The sequence below is a fragment of the Pistacia vera genome, unplaced genomic scaffold (assembly GCF_008641045.1).
Source record: "Pistacia vera cultivar Batoury unplaced genomic scaffold, PisVer_v2 Contig471, whole genome shotgun sequence".
NCBI classification, from domain to species: Eukaryota; Viridiplantae; Streptophyta; class Magnoliopsida; order Sapindales; family Anacardiaceae; genus Pistacia; species Pistacia vera.
This window is the reverse complement of record NW_022196303.1, coordinates 366139-380401: the sequence shown is the minus strand read 5'-3', so window position 1 is coordinate 380401 and position 14263 is coordinate 366139. Positions and strand designations below refer to the sequence as shown.

Sequence of the window (14263 nt, the reverse complement as noted above, 5' to 3'; positions counted from 1 at the left end):
TCAATATTTCAACAAGTCAAAGGCAAGATCTACCAATAACCATATTTAAAACAAGCATAATTTCAAAAGCAATTGATATAGGGAACCATGATTTTGACGCGCAAGACTTGAAACTCAATTTTCTTTTATAAAAGATTTTTATGTTTCATCCACTCACCAAATCAGGCTATAGTTTCGATGGGGCATTCTAGACAAATATATGTTGATCCAGTAATATTTTCAAGTGATTTCAGAATCAATAACTATTTAAAACAAAATTTTCCTTCAACTCATTTAAATCTGTCAACTGTTTCCAGAATTGAGGTTATTGACTTGTAAAATTCATAACAATTCAGCCTTTAATCTAAACCTCATGAAACTCTCCATAATTAAACTAGACACATATAGGATTCACCAAAATTTAAAATCACTCAATTTGGATAAGCATAAGTGCATTATTTCAGTTCTTAAAAATGCATGCTCTACAGAAAACATGAAGTTCCAGAATTTCATAGCAAAATTCAAAATTTATAAAAAAAATCCAATACTTTGAATTTTGAGGTGAAATCAATTTTCAGACAATCTCTAATAAGTCTAAAACAAAATATCTGAAATTTAGCTTCATTTGCAAACCCGAAACATATATAAAATTTTCAGAAGTTCAGTCTGTCAGAATTTCACAGCATAACTTTTTATAACCAAAAACATACTTTAATAACTCTTGGTTCTTTAGGATCAACATATATGCTCTACTCATATAAAACTATTGCATTAAATCTCCAATTTCAGTTAACCACAATAGTCAGCCACCATATCCAACATACAATTTCCCATAATTTCTTTTCTATTCACAAACATTATGTATATGCCGGGACATGCATGCCAAGTTCAACATTCTAATTCTGCCCATTTCAACCTTTCCCCTTCTACTCTTCAAAAAACAATACCATAACTCATCTCTATGGTACAAACAATATTCCAAAAATCAATTTAAACATAACTTTTAAATGCTTGAAACAATAAACATCAAGTAACATGCAACTTGAAAAATGCAAACTTTAGAAAAGGATTTAATGCATTTTCCACTCACATTTTTAGGCTAAGCCGAAAGTACAAAGACAACCTCAAGATTCCCCTTCCTCCACACCTAACGCCCAAAGACAAGAAATTAATCTAAGTCAAGGTCTAAATTTAAGAAAGGAGAAGAGATCCATTGATCCAATCAGCATGCTACTAAAAGACAAAAGCAACTACCTCTCTCAATTTTTCCTAAATCAGCAATTACCCGATCTCTCTCTCATTCTTCTCCCTCTCTTCTTCCTCTCTCACTCTATCTCTCGGCAAACCCACTCTTCTTCCTCTCTTTTTTTTTTTTCCTTTTCCTTTCTTCTTCTTCCTTCTCCTCTTCCTCTTTCCTTCTCTCCTCTTTCTTCCTTGCTCGGTTTCTTTTTCTTTCTCTTCTTCTCTTCTCTCTCTTCTTTCTTCTTCTTTCTTCTCTCACAATCTCCTTCTTCCTTCATCTGGGCGAAAATCAGCCCCTCCTTTTTTTTTAATATTTTTAAATTTCCTAGAATTATGATTCGCCCCTAGATTACAGATATCTGCTAAACCCCTGCCACATGGCTTTCTTCAAAAAGACCTCCAATTTTGCCCCTTGTCACATGCAAACCCAGCAGCTTCCTTTCTTGCATTTCACTCCCAATAAAACTTTTAAAAACTAACAGAAATCCCATTCCATAAAAATAAAATCACAAAGAATATGTAATATTATTAGGATTAAAAAAACAGGGTTTCAAAGATCCAACCATCAAATTGGTAAATCGAGAACCAAACCCTTAATGGGTCAAGGCTCGATCCAGTTTTCAAAACATTGCTCTTGACCAACCTACAAAAGATGAATTATGTACTAAACATGACTGAATCAAATAATTCATAAGCAGCTTTATGCAGTCACAATCCTACAAGTAAATAAACAAAGTGATGAGAAATGAAATCCACGTTAGTACCAACAAAAAGAAAAGTTTTGAAGGTGTCATAAGATAAACAACTATTTATTAGTAACCGCAAATAATAAATTTATTGATATAAAATGACAATACAATAAATTAACAATACCAACAACATAATACGTGTAGGAAATCCTTTAGAATGACAGGAAGAGATCTGGAAAATACAACCTTAGGATGAATGTCGAGGCCTGTGTAACACACAATTTCCTTAAAACAAATTCCGCCTTCACTCAGGTGACACAAAGATTTGAGTAGCGTCTGTTTTCAGGATACAAAACAGATGAATAACAAGAACACTACTCTTCTATTCTAACGAACTGAATTAAGTTTTAACTCCAACAAAAAAAAAAAAAAAAAAAAAAAACCCTTAAAAAATGGAGAGAAAATGAGAGATTGAAAATTTTTTTGGTGTGTTTGAAATGGGAGAAATTTTTTTTTTTTTTTTTTTTTTTTATGCTACTTAAGGTAGGACAATATTAAGGAAGATGTGAAGATCTGTCACAATCTCAACCAAAGCAACAAATCAGCAACAATCTGTCCAGCAATAAATCAAGGAATGTAATGTGACAGCTTTTGATTTTTTGTAAATGCCTTTATGCTGTATTTCCATAGAAGCTTTACGTTACATATTTTCCATAGATAGCTCATCAAACTTGTATTAAACAGAATGTTACTAGCATAATATGTGTTCAAAAATCAAAATTTAGAGCAGTGTTTTCTTCTATATGGTATCAGAAGAGCCAGCCCTCTAACGAGATTTTTTTTTTTTTTTTTTTTTTCGATCATGGCTGCTACTCCTACACAATCCTCTGCTTCCGAATCACAAATCATCACCCTCAACCCAACCACCACCATTAATGAAAGCTTACCCCTGCCATTCCCTCAATGGAGAGCTCAATTTGAAGCACTGCTCATAGGTTACGACCTCATTGATTTTGTCACCGAAATTCGTCAATGCCCAGCCATTGATGCAACCAACTCTGCTGCCTCTAAAGCCACACACTCCCATGGGTGCGTCAAGATAAACTCCTTCTCCATGCCATTCTTGCTTCCACCTCCACAACAATCACTCTACTTCTTGCATCCGCAAAACGTCTCAACAAGCCTGGTCAACTCTTACTTGGCTTTATGAGGCAAATCTCGAACACGAGCCATGCAACTCAAGGAAGATTTAACATTGGCACTGTGGCAGTAGATCTGTCACAGAATTTCTTCAAGGCGTAAAAATAATTGCTGATGAGCTTGCAATCATAGATCACCCTGTTTCAGTGATGATCTAACACTATATATTTTAAACGGCCTTGGACCCGAGTTTCGTGAGATTGCAGCACCCATTCGTGCTCGGGAAACCTCAATGAAATTTGAGGAAATTATGACTGCTGCTGTGTGATCATGAAAATTACACCGTCGACTGAAGCCAATCGGCAACTCTGCTAGCCACCGCCAACTACACTCAATGAAAAGGGAGCTCTCTGGCAATGCTGCGGTCCTTTTCGTAGAAGCACTCTTCAAATGGAAATCAAGGTCGTGCAATCAAGGTTGTGGCAAGCGTGGGCCATCTGATTCGGGTTTCAAGAAATATAAGCCAAATGTCAACTTTGTGATCAAATAGGCCATACGGCCAGGACCTGCTTCAAATTCAGTTCAACTGAAATCACAGAAATTGTGCCGCCCTCCTTCAAGGAAAAAATAAAAATGGCTTGTTGATTCTGCAGCCTCCCACAACATGACCACTGACCTCTCCAATCTTTCAATACACTCGGGTATGATGGTACTGATGAGGGTGGTAATTGGTGATGGTTCAGGTTTGCCTGTATCTCGTTGGCTCTTTGTCTTTTTTCATAATCGTATTTTTCATTACATGATACTCTTTGTGTTCCCACCATTAAAAAAAATCTATCTCAGTTCATCATTTCACCCAAACACAATAATGTCTATTTAGAATTTCATCCCTATCATTCTTGGTGAAGGATCGGATCACGGGAGCGACACTACTCAAAGGTGACTGTGAAGATGGTGTGTACCCACTATCGGAATCATTGGCCAAGGTTTCAAAAAAAGTTGTTTACGTTATGAACGCACCACCATGATGGTTGGCATAAAAGACTTGGTCACCCCTCGTCAAAAATTGTTAATCATGTTATTCGTGTTTTTTTACCCACAAAAATAATGGGCACTCATCTTTCTTGTAGTCATGCTCTCAAAATAAATCACATCATCAACCTTTTAATTCTCATGGCTTAACTAGCGATGCTCCCTTGGAATTAATTTATTCAGATGTTTGGGGTCCTGCTCATGATATTGGTATTGATGGTTCAAAATATTACATTATTTTTGTTGACCACTATACCAAATATATTTGGCTCTATCCCGTGTCCAATAAATCAAGTGTGCAAACCATTTTTCCTCAATTTCGACATCTTGTGGAAAATAGATTTAACAAAAAAATCAAGAGTCTATACTCGGACAATGGTGGCGAATATATTGGGTTAAAGTCTTATCTATATGTCCATGGAATTGCACACTATACAACTGCTCCACACACTCCACAACAAAATGGCATGTCTGAAAGACGACATCGCCATCTTGTTGAAACAGGGCTCACCCTTCTCACGGATGCTCATATGCCTCGCTCATTTTGGCCCTATGCTTTTCAAGCTGCTGCTTATCTTATCAACCGAATGCCGAGTTCCATATCACAAAATAAATCCCCATTTGAGCATCTGTTTAACCAAGCACCAAATTACATGAAACTTAAACAATTTGGCTGCTTGTGCTATCCTTTTACTAGGCCCTATAACAATCATAAGCTAGAGCCCAAAGCCAAGGCATGTGTGTTTGTGGGTTACTCTCTTTCTCAAAATGCTTATCTATGTATGGAGCTCACAACCCACCGTATTTACTACTCCGTCATGTTCATACCAATGATCAACTTGCTGACTTGTTGACCAAGCCTCTCTCACGGCAACGTACAGATCATCTCAAGAACAAGATCGGTCTTACTGATGGAAGTTCGTTCTTGCGGGGGCGTATTAAGGAAGATGCTGAAGATCTGTCACAATCTCAACCGAAGCAACAAATCAGCAACAAATCCGTCCAGCAGTAAATCAAGGAATGTAAATGCTGACAGCTTTTGATTTTCTGTGTAAATGCCTTTATGCTGTATATTTCCATAGATAGCTTTACGTTACATATTTTCCATAGATAGCTCATCAGGACTTGTATTTAAAAAGAATGTTACTAGCAATACTATGTGTTCAAAAATCAAAATTTAGAGTAGTGTTTTCTTCTATAGACAAAACATTGAATTCCACCATTATTTTCTACCTTTCCACTTTCCAATTCTTAAAACCTCCCATTAATCCACTAACATTTCATCATTCAAATTCTCAACTTATATCACCATTTTCATTCCATTTATTTCATTCAATTTATTAAAATATTCCAACAGAATGATGCATATTTCAAACTCAAATTTTGAAATATACTGATTGAATAAATGTTTCATTTGGATTTTAGTAGCTCCACAGGCCTCTTTCTAGTTTCAGCAGCAAGCACCGTTAGCTCTGTACCTTCAACCAATGAGGAGACTGGGAAGTTCCTCTCTGCGACCTCATTAACAGTTGCTGATCACAGCAGTCAATGGTTGCAATGGTGGAGCTGTTTTCAAGTAGACAAGTCAAACTATAGAAGCAGTTTCGATAATCTATAATGCAAATTAATGAACACAAGTAGGTAGGAGCCTGGGAAATTTACCTGCAACATCTGTTAAATCACTTGAGCAACAAGCAATCCGTTGCCTCCTGGATAAGAGCCAGGATTTTCAGTTCTTCTGAGGGCTGATTCGAGTGAGCCAACATCGTGTTCTTCTTCTGTTTTGCAATTTTTAGTGGGCAGGTTCAGAATCTTGATCATCTGCAATTACTTCTGAAACCTAATTCAATAACTGCAACTGTTATGATGGGGAGTCGAGCTGCAGCAGGGTACTCATGTTCTTGACAAGAGTATACCAAAATGACGGTTAAGATCATTTACATTTCGAAACAAGATTGAACATGCTTTAGATTAAACTTTTCGGTTCCCTTTTACTGGTTCTTTCTTTCGAACATTCCAATGATTTCTTTTTGCTTACACAAACGGTTGTTTTCAGTTGGCTAATAGTCTAATTTTGTATGAAAAACTACATAACACGATATTCCTTCATGCAAGACCTCTCATTTGCTTGATCAATGCGGTCTTGGAATGAAACTAGCTTTCTAGCGATCCACTGTTTTGTATCCATAAAATGCAAAGAAGAGCAAAGAAATATGAAATATATAGATCCATATCCATTATTAAACTATCCATTTGTATTTATTAGTTTAGTTAGTTACACTCTCTTATGTAATGCATGCTCAATGAATCCTTATTTTGGATTTTATATGTAAAAATACAAACATGTTTTCTTATATTCTTGTGTAGAATGATGGCCTTCTGGTCAAGCTCCACCTGCAATCACCATTATTCTTGTTAAGGGTGTGTGATATTATAATAAATTATTTAGGCTAACTAAATGACACTTCTCTATATGCAGAAAGCCTGTATAATTTTTCAACACTTACAACAGTTGGCCTCTTTTTCCTCAAGTACACAAACTTGATGTTTTCGGGATTATAGAAGCTTTTCTGCACATTAGCTACTGAACCAGATACAACACATTCCTTCTTTGTCTTTAACTTTTTTTGGCCTACAAATTGCTTTCCTGTGGATCTCTTCCTTTTTGCGGTCAGTTTATGCTCATTTGTATCTTTTAAATGATCATAATCAGATACCTTAAATAGATTTTCATCCTCAAATTCTTCAAGTTTCTTCACCATCTCCGTAATCATCAGAATCAGAAATACGACTACCATTTTCATCCTTCTTCAACATGTTATTATATGCCTAAATGACATGTTTTGAAGTTAGCCTTAGTTTTCTCTTTATAATCTTCCAGTACTTACTAAATAATAAATGTGAAGTGTCTTTTTCCATTGAATTTTCTCTTTTCCTGTTGAATTACAAAGAAAAACACTTGAGTTCTACACCTGAAAGTGAAAATGAAGGCAGAGCATACAAAGCCCCATCAAATGCAGTGTTTTCTTTCCATAACCCATGGAGAGCACAACTTCCTTTTTCTTCTACAAGCTGCACAAGAAGTAAACAGGATTTGTTGTCCTTTGTCACTTCTGATTAATGCAAACCCAGCATCATATAAATAGCGCCCGCATACAGAAGACGGGCCGCACAAGCAATAAAACTTGCGGGACCTTTTGCAAGCAAAGCAAAAATGCCAATCTGAGACGCACTATTTATTATGTTATAATCTAGCATTTGAGGATTTCCACAATTTGTGCACTTTGTAAGGTTGAAGATTTAACAATAATGATGTAATTGGAAAAACCTACCGCAAGTCCAATTATTTTCATCCACCAGCAGAGAATCATCTTTGCCTAAACACTGCGGATGATAAGATTTGAGACAGTTCCTGTGAACAATGGACATGAAAAGTCAAAGAGCTTAGACAACATTCTCTTTCAAGGGATGAAAAAGACCGCGTTACTCTTCAGTTCAAAAACAGGACTTGATTAGTTTAAAAAAAAAAAACACTCTCTCCCATCAAACAATTTCCTTAAACATAAAAAATGGAGATTTTGAGAAGACCCTTCTGCAGAAAGAAAAAAAGAAACTAAAGGGCTTAAAGAAAAAAGGTGAAAAAAGAAAAGGAGAGAGTGGAGTTTTTCGCTACTTTCTGCAAAATTTTCTAAAACTGGAAAGGAACAGAAAAATTTTGACCCTTTTTCAAATTGGCAAGTCGCAACCATTTGATTGATTTATCTATTTATATTTTTGTCTCAATTATTAGCTGATGATATTTATCGTTTTCCAAAAATATGGGATACTAGTAAACTAGAGAAATTTATTAATAAACTGTTCACTCACCCATGATTATTGAAAGCTGTTATATCACTTGTCATTACAAGTCTAGTTAATTTATCGGATTTAATCAAAATTAACTTGTTATATCTTTGATAAAAGTCTTATCTTACTTTTCAATAATCTTTTGAGAGATGAAATTTTGCTTAGCTTGATGAACTAATACACTTTTCAGAGCAATCGAGATAGAAAACATTACACATAAGGCTGTGACGAAGTGCTCCAAACGTTTTGAATTAAAATTTCAGCAACAGTGGCAACAGTTAGGCAGGGAGACAAGATGAATCACTACTCCACCCCATATGGTCTAGGCCAAAAGATATTAGAATAGCCTGGAGAAGCAGAGACACCTCCAACTGTTGCATCCTTCAAGTCAAAAAACTCACCATGGATCAACTTCAAAGGGACCACGATTGATATAAACACAAATCCCTTTACATCCTGGGAACTCTTAGGCAGAAAGAGTGAATGAACCATCGTACCCAACAAAAAACACTGAATCCTCCAATCCATCCATCACCGCAACCCATTCACGTTTCCCTTCGTCAAGCTTATAAACCATGAATTCAAAAGATTGAATTGATATCTTAATAATCAAAAACAAATCTTGGAAGGACTTTATTAAGTCCGACCGAATCCGTAAACCTTCAATCTGCAGTGGACCAGCAACTTGAGAAACAGAAACAGACTTAGAATCCACAGTTACAGTAACACCAGTGGACATCAAAGCAAAGAACGTTTCATTATGATAAATTACATCAAGAGGATCCTCATAACCGACGTTTATTATAGCCCATTTCTTGTCTACATTTCTCCACATCAGCACGTTTCCTCGGGTTATTGTCATAACGGCGAACCCATCATCACTCGCATCATGGCCAGAAGACACAACTGCCTTTCCGAAAACACAAGGAATCCTACTATTAATATCTTTACCTTGATAAAATACTTCAAGTCTATAGGCTTTAGCTACTTCCTTGACCCGATAATCCAACAAGTTCAAAGACTCGGGTAACTTTTCAGACTCGGGTACCCAGTCGTCCCAGATTCCAAGACGACGACTAGAAAACGGATCCTCTAATCGAACTTTGCCATTGTGCAATTCCTCGCTTTTGACTAACCATGTATACTTAATTTGGTTTGGATTGGAGATACTGGGAAGGGATTTGATGGCATAAAAAGTGAACTCGACGAGAACCAAGGGTGGAAGGCCTGGAAGGGTAATTTTAAGGTCCGCATGTGGAGATGCAGGTTTAAGCGGTGGAGGAATTGAGGAGCGAAATGAATTACAAACGGCGCGAAAACAAAGCCTATCAATTCGCGTGGGGAGCCGTTCTTCGATGGAGGCCAGAAGGTGGTCTGGAAGACTGGACCAATCAGGGGTGTTTGTGTCCATTGCTGAAATAAACTGGTGACTTCTGAGATATAAGAACACAGAAAAGAAGAAGAAGATGGTGATGAAGAAGGCGAGAAGGGTTGAATAAATAATGGGTGGTGCAATTTAACGGTCATGACGAAGAAGGCGAGGAGGACTGAGTAAATAATGGGTAGTGCGATTCAACGGTCATGACGAAGAAGACGAGGGCTGAGTAAATAATGGGTAGCGGCGTAGCGCAATTCAACGGTCATGACGAAGAAGACGAGGAGGGTTGAATTAATGAATGGTAGTGCAATTCAACGAATAAAATTTCACATGACAAGATTATACTTCTCGAGGAAGCCATGCAAAATCCTGAAAATTAATATTCGATCTTTATTTTAATATTCAAGAAAATTCCACCTTTTTAGCCACCTTAATTAATTTTTTTTCAAAAATAATACCCTCATAAATATACATTATTCAGTTCTTTTATTTAACATTTGTCTTAAAAAAAAATCATTGTTTCCATTTTTTCAAAAATTATATAATGGAGACGGTAGAACTACCATTGGTTTCGCACACCATTACTATTGTCGGAGACTTTGGTGGATATCACTCATAAAGCCATGTTCAAAATATTGTATTCATTCAAACAAAAGTCTATTCATGAATCTCATAATTATCCGATAAATCTAAATGATATGATCAAAATTTTCGATACAATTTTTCACGGCCGCCGTCCTTTCCACCACTGCAAAATCCAACCAGTGGATTATCAGCTCTAACATTTTTTAACTCCTACCCAACCGATTTAATATTCCTTCACCATTGAATTACTGCTCATCCAATATGCATTTCCCTGATTTGGTTGACCTCATTTGCCTTTGCTGGGAAATAACCCAAAAGTAAAATCGTCGTGTATTTGGTTTATTACATTTTAGTCCTACTCCTTATTTTAATATGGTCTTCTATTTCCTACTTCATTTCCATTTAACCCTCAATTTTTTTTTTTTATTTTTATTTTAAATAAACAGATGTCAAGTTATGCATAGGCACCCAACTAATGGTATCAATTACCCCGGTAATATATCTTATAAAAAAAATGTTATCTCATATTTAATATTCTTATTTTTTTAATTAAATATAAAACACCTAATTTTAAAACTTTCACCTTAATCCCCAAATCTCCTTAAGCTAGGCTTGCAACAAACACATTGTTATATTATATCAAAGTTAATGCATAATCTCTTTATCGTTAAGTTTTAAGTGTTAAAATAAACGATAGACGAGCAATTTAGTAATATTTACTAATTCATCATAGTGTAAATTTTAACAATTCATTAAAGATAAATGAATTTATGTTATTTCCAAAACCTTAGAAAAATTTTATTATTACTTCATAACTTAAGAAGATTAAGGTCATTTCACTCATTATATCATTGAGTATCATCATTCATCCACCCAACTTGTCTTTAGTTCTGTTAATTAGGTAGAAAAGAAATAAAATTCCACCCATTAAAAAATGAGTCAATTTTTTTTTCTTTAAATTGGGATATTCAAATTAGCTTACACGTATCTCAATTAATCTTTATTAAAATAGTAAACACTTAGTAAAACTCAAATACAAAATCTCTAACTAACCTAAGTTCTTATCATTGAATCGCAAGCTTAAGTGTTCCATTATTGATACCTAAACAACTCCCAAAGGGTGTTCTCGTCAAAAGAAAAAAAAGGTTGGAATTTCTTCTCCTTTAAGGTAGAGGAGCAATGGTGCATTCATAGGAAAATGCTTACCAAATTCATACACCGACCAATGTTCTGAAACCCGGACCGGATCGGACGGTCGAACCGGTCCGATCGGGTTTCCCTGAGATTTCCGGTTTAAAAAAAAGTAAAAACCCAGATTTTTAAGTTAGACCGTTTTAAATCGCAGTTGGACTATTTTACTGTAGCAGACCGACGGTCCAACCGGTTTAAGAAACAAATCCGGTCCACTAAGTAAAATTTAAAAATGTGAAAAAAATTTAAAAAGTTAAAGTCAAACGGTCAAACCCCCATTTTTTTAATCCATACTATTTCTTTTGCAGATTACTGTCTGCCACTTTACTAAATTGAAATTTGCGTTTGCTTTTTGGTTTGCTTTTTCAGTTTTCTTTTTTGTTTGCCTTTGCCATTCTGATCTCCACTCTCCAGTCCCGTCCTCCTCCTCCATTCACGATCTCGGATCTCCTTCAAGCTTCAGCTTCAGCCTTCAAGTCTTCACTCTTCAAGTCTTCAACCTCTTCAATCATCGCGATCTCCTCCTCTTCAATAACCTCTTCAGGCTCCAGTCCAGTCCTCCTCCATTCGCGATCTCCTTCAATTTTCAGCTTCGGCCTTCAAGTCTTCAACCTCTTAAATCATCGCTCGTCTGCTAGTTTGCTTCTTCCTTGCCGTGGCTGGTCTACTACACTACAGTCGTGATATTATTTTGTAATGCCTTTGATGATGTTTGAAACTTTAGACTTTGAGAATTGAATTTGTAAACATTAAGTCATTAACTATCAAACTCGAATGGTTTTATTATTATTGTTGTAGAGTTGGTTGGACGGGTTTTAGATTTTCGTTACATGAAAATCTGGATTTTTAATTTTGTTTTACTTTTTATCGTGTTTTGCTGATGTCAGCGGTCCGATCGACCAGTCTAATCGTGAAAATTGAAAATCAGGCCTCTGGCCGAGTCGAATCCCGATCCAGTTTTCAAAACATTGACACCGACAATCGTCCTTTTTTTTTTTATAAATTATAATTAATCCATAGTCATAATAATATCCCCTTTTTCAATGTATAAATTTGGTATACATTCTTTTGTAAGTGCATGTATCATTTTTCTAAGGCAAAGTATCACTTTTACAGTGACAATGGAGAAAAGAATCTAAAAGATTTGGATGTTACCTGTCCTTTTCTCACCCCACCATCCCCCCACAATTTGCGTCCTTTCTTCCTTCTTACTCCCCATAAATATAATATCTCCCAACACACTCTCCGCCTTTCTAAAATGAGCTCCACTAAAGCAAACTCCGATCAACCACCCAAGCTCAGCCTCCCATGGAAAACAAGGATCGCCATTTCATTTCTCTCCGCTCTTACCGACACATGTCGTCGCTCCGACGGTACTATCAACCGTCGGCTCGTCAAGTTCTTGGACTTTCAGACTTCTCCCAATTCTAAACCCATAAACTCCGTTTCCACCTCCGACACCACCGTCGATCCTGCCCGCAATCTCTGGTTCCGTACCTTTTCTCCCATCTCAGTCTCCGGCCCCACCCCCGTTGTCATTTTCTTACACGGAGGTGGCTTCACTTTCCTAAGCGCTGCCTCTAAAGTCTACGACGCCGTTTGCCGCCGTTTCGCGCGTAAAATCCCTGCTTTTGTTATTTCTGTTAATTATCGTCTGTCCCCTGAACATCGCTACCCTTGTCAATACGACGACGCATTTGATGTTCTTAAATTTTTGGATGACAAGGCAGTACTTCCACAAAATGCTGACTTGTCAAAAGTTTTTCTTGCCGGTGATAGTGCAGGTGCTAATATAGCTCACCATGTGGCAGTTCGAGCCTGTCGGGCTCAATTTCGGGTGTTGAAGATAATCGGGCTGGTTTCAATCCAACCGTTTTTTGGTGGTGAAGAGAGGACTGAATCCGAGACCCGATTAAAGGGGTCACTTTTGGTTTCATTGGCCCGAACCGATTGGATATGGAAGGTGTATTTGCCAGACGGGTCAAACCGAGACCACGAGGCAGCTAATGTGAGCGGGCCGAATGCGGTAGATATATCGGGTTTGGATTATCCGGAAACGCTTGTGTTTGTGGGCGGGTTTGACCCGTTAGGGGATTGGCAAAAGAGATACTATGAGTGGTTGAGAAAGTCAGGGAAAGAAGCAACGTTGATTGAGTATCCACACATGATTCATGCTTTCTATATATTTCCTGAATTACCAGAGGCCTCTCAGTTAATTGGACAAGTTCGAGATTTCGTGACCCAGCGATTGTCTAAATTATGAGTAGATGAAGAACGTATAAGTTTTTATTATTATTATTAGTTTAATGTGTATTATTGTATTTCTATGGTGTTCAACAAATGTAGTCAGTTTTATTACTGTTTAGTCCAATTATATTTATAATTTGTTAAACTTATTTTAATCCAATTATTTATTTATTTATTACTACATGCCTTTTAAATTCATATAATTAAAATAGAAAATAAAAAGCTTAAGATAATAATTAAACTATGTCATGTTAAAATGTCGTAATATCCATTTTTGTCTATATTTTAAATATTTCATATAATATAAAAAGATTTTCTTATGTTTGAGGTGATCGCGGCCACTCTAGGTCCACCTCTAATTCTTTTCTTTATAATAGTATATGCGTATATATTAATTCAAATAAATTGTTATCGTATACATATGTTTATAATAGATTGACAAGGTAGAAACCTATAATACGACATGGATGCAATATCAATCATGCTACATACAAAACAATGAATTATGTGCCTACATAAATAATGAATGTGATATTACTCTATAATAAAAGTTTGGATTAGTTCACCTGTTTGTCACCCACCTATTCTTACAAATTAAAGCTACGCGAGAATTAAATGCTCACATGTAGCATCCATCAATCACCAATAAAAATTTATTGGCCTCAACTTCGAAGTGCAAAGTTGGCCACCAACTCGGGAGATTAGGTGTCACATATTAATGTGCATTTAATTTCCAAATTGACCCAAGATTAGCCTTAATGACATTTTCACACTCAAAAAGTTTCAAAATGTCATTTTTCCATCTACCCAAAATATACTTCATTTTCTCAACCAGCGTTCAGCAAGTTACCAAGACCTAAGGTGAGAGAGCTTTTGTAGAGTGGAGACTGATGAATCGAATGGTTATGATCGATTGAGTATTCATTGTAGGTGC

The 14263-nt window shown here is 36.3% G+C and overlaps 2 protein-coding genes across 2 annotated transcripts; one reads left to right on the top strand and one right to left on the bottom strand.

The window, feature by feature from the left end:
• Positions 1-8394: 8394 nt before the first annotated feature.
• LOC116146101 (F-box protein SKIP23-like) lies at positions 8395-9339 on the bottom strand. Its single transcript, XM_031431513.1, has one exon. It carries the CDS (start codon positions 9337-9339, stop codon positions 8395-8397), a length of 945 nt encoding a protein of 314 aa, XP_031287373.1.
• A 2932-nt stretch (positions 9340-12271) lies between these two features.
• On the top strand, positions 12272-13426 carry LOC116146108 (probable carboxylesterase 18). The gene has a single exon (XM_031431518.1). The coding sequence runs from the start codon at positions 12341-12343 to the stop codon at positions 13343-13345; it is 1005 nt and encodes a 334-aa protein (XP_031287378.1). The 5' UTR covers positions 12272-12340; the 3' UTR covers positions 13346-13426.
• Positions 13427-14263: the final 837 nt, after the last annotated feature.

Coding starts and splice junctions, on each gene's coding strand:
- LOC116146101 (XM_031431513.1), bottom strand. CDS start 9,339: ATGGACACAAACACCCCTGATTGGTCCAGTCTTCCAGACCACCTTCTG.
- LOC116146108 (XM_031431518.1), top strand. CDS start 12,341: ATGAGCTCCACTAAAGCAAACTCCGATCAACCACCCAAGCTCAGCCTC.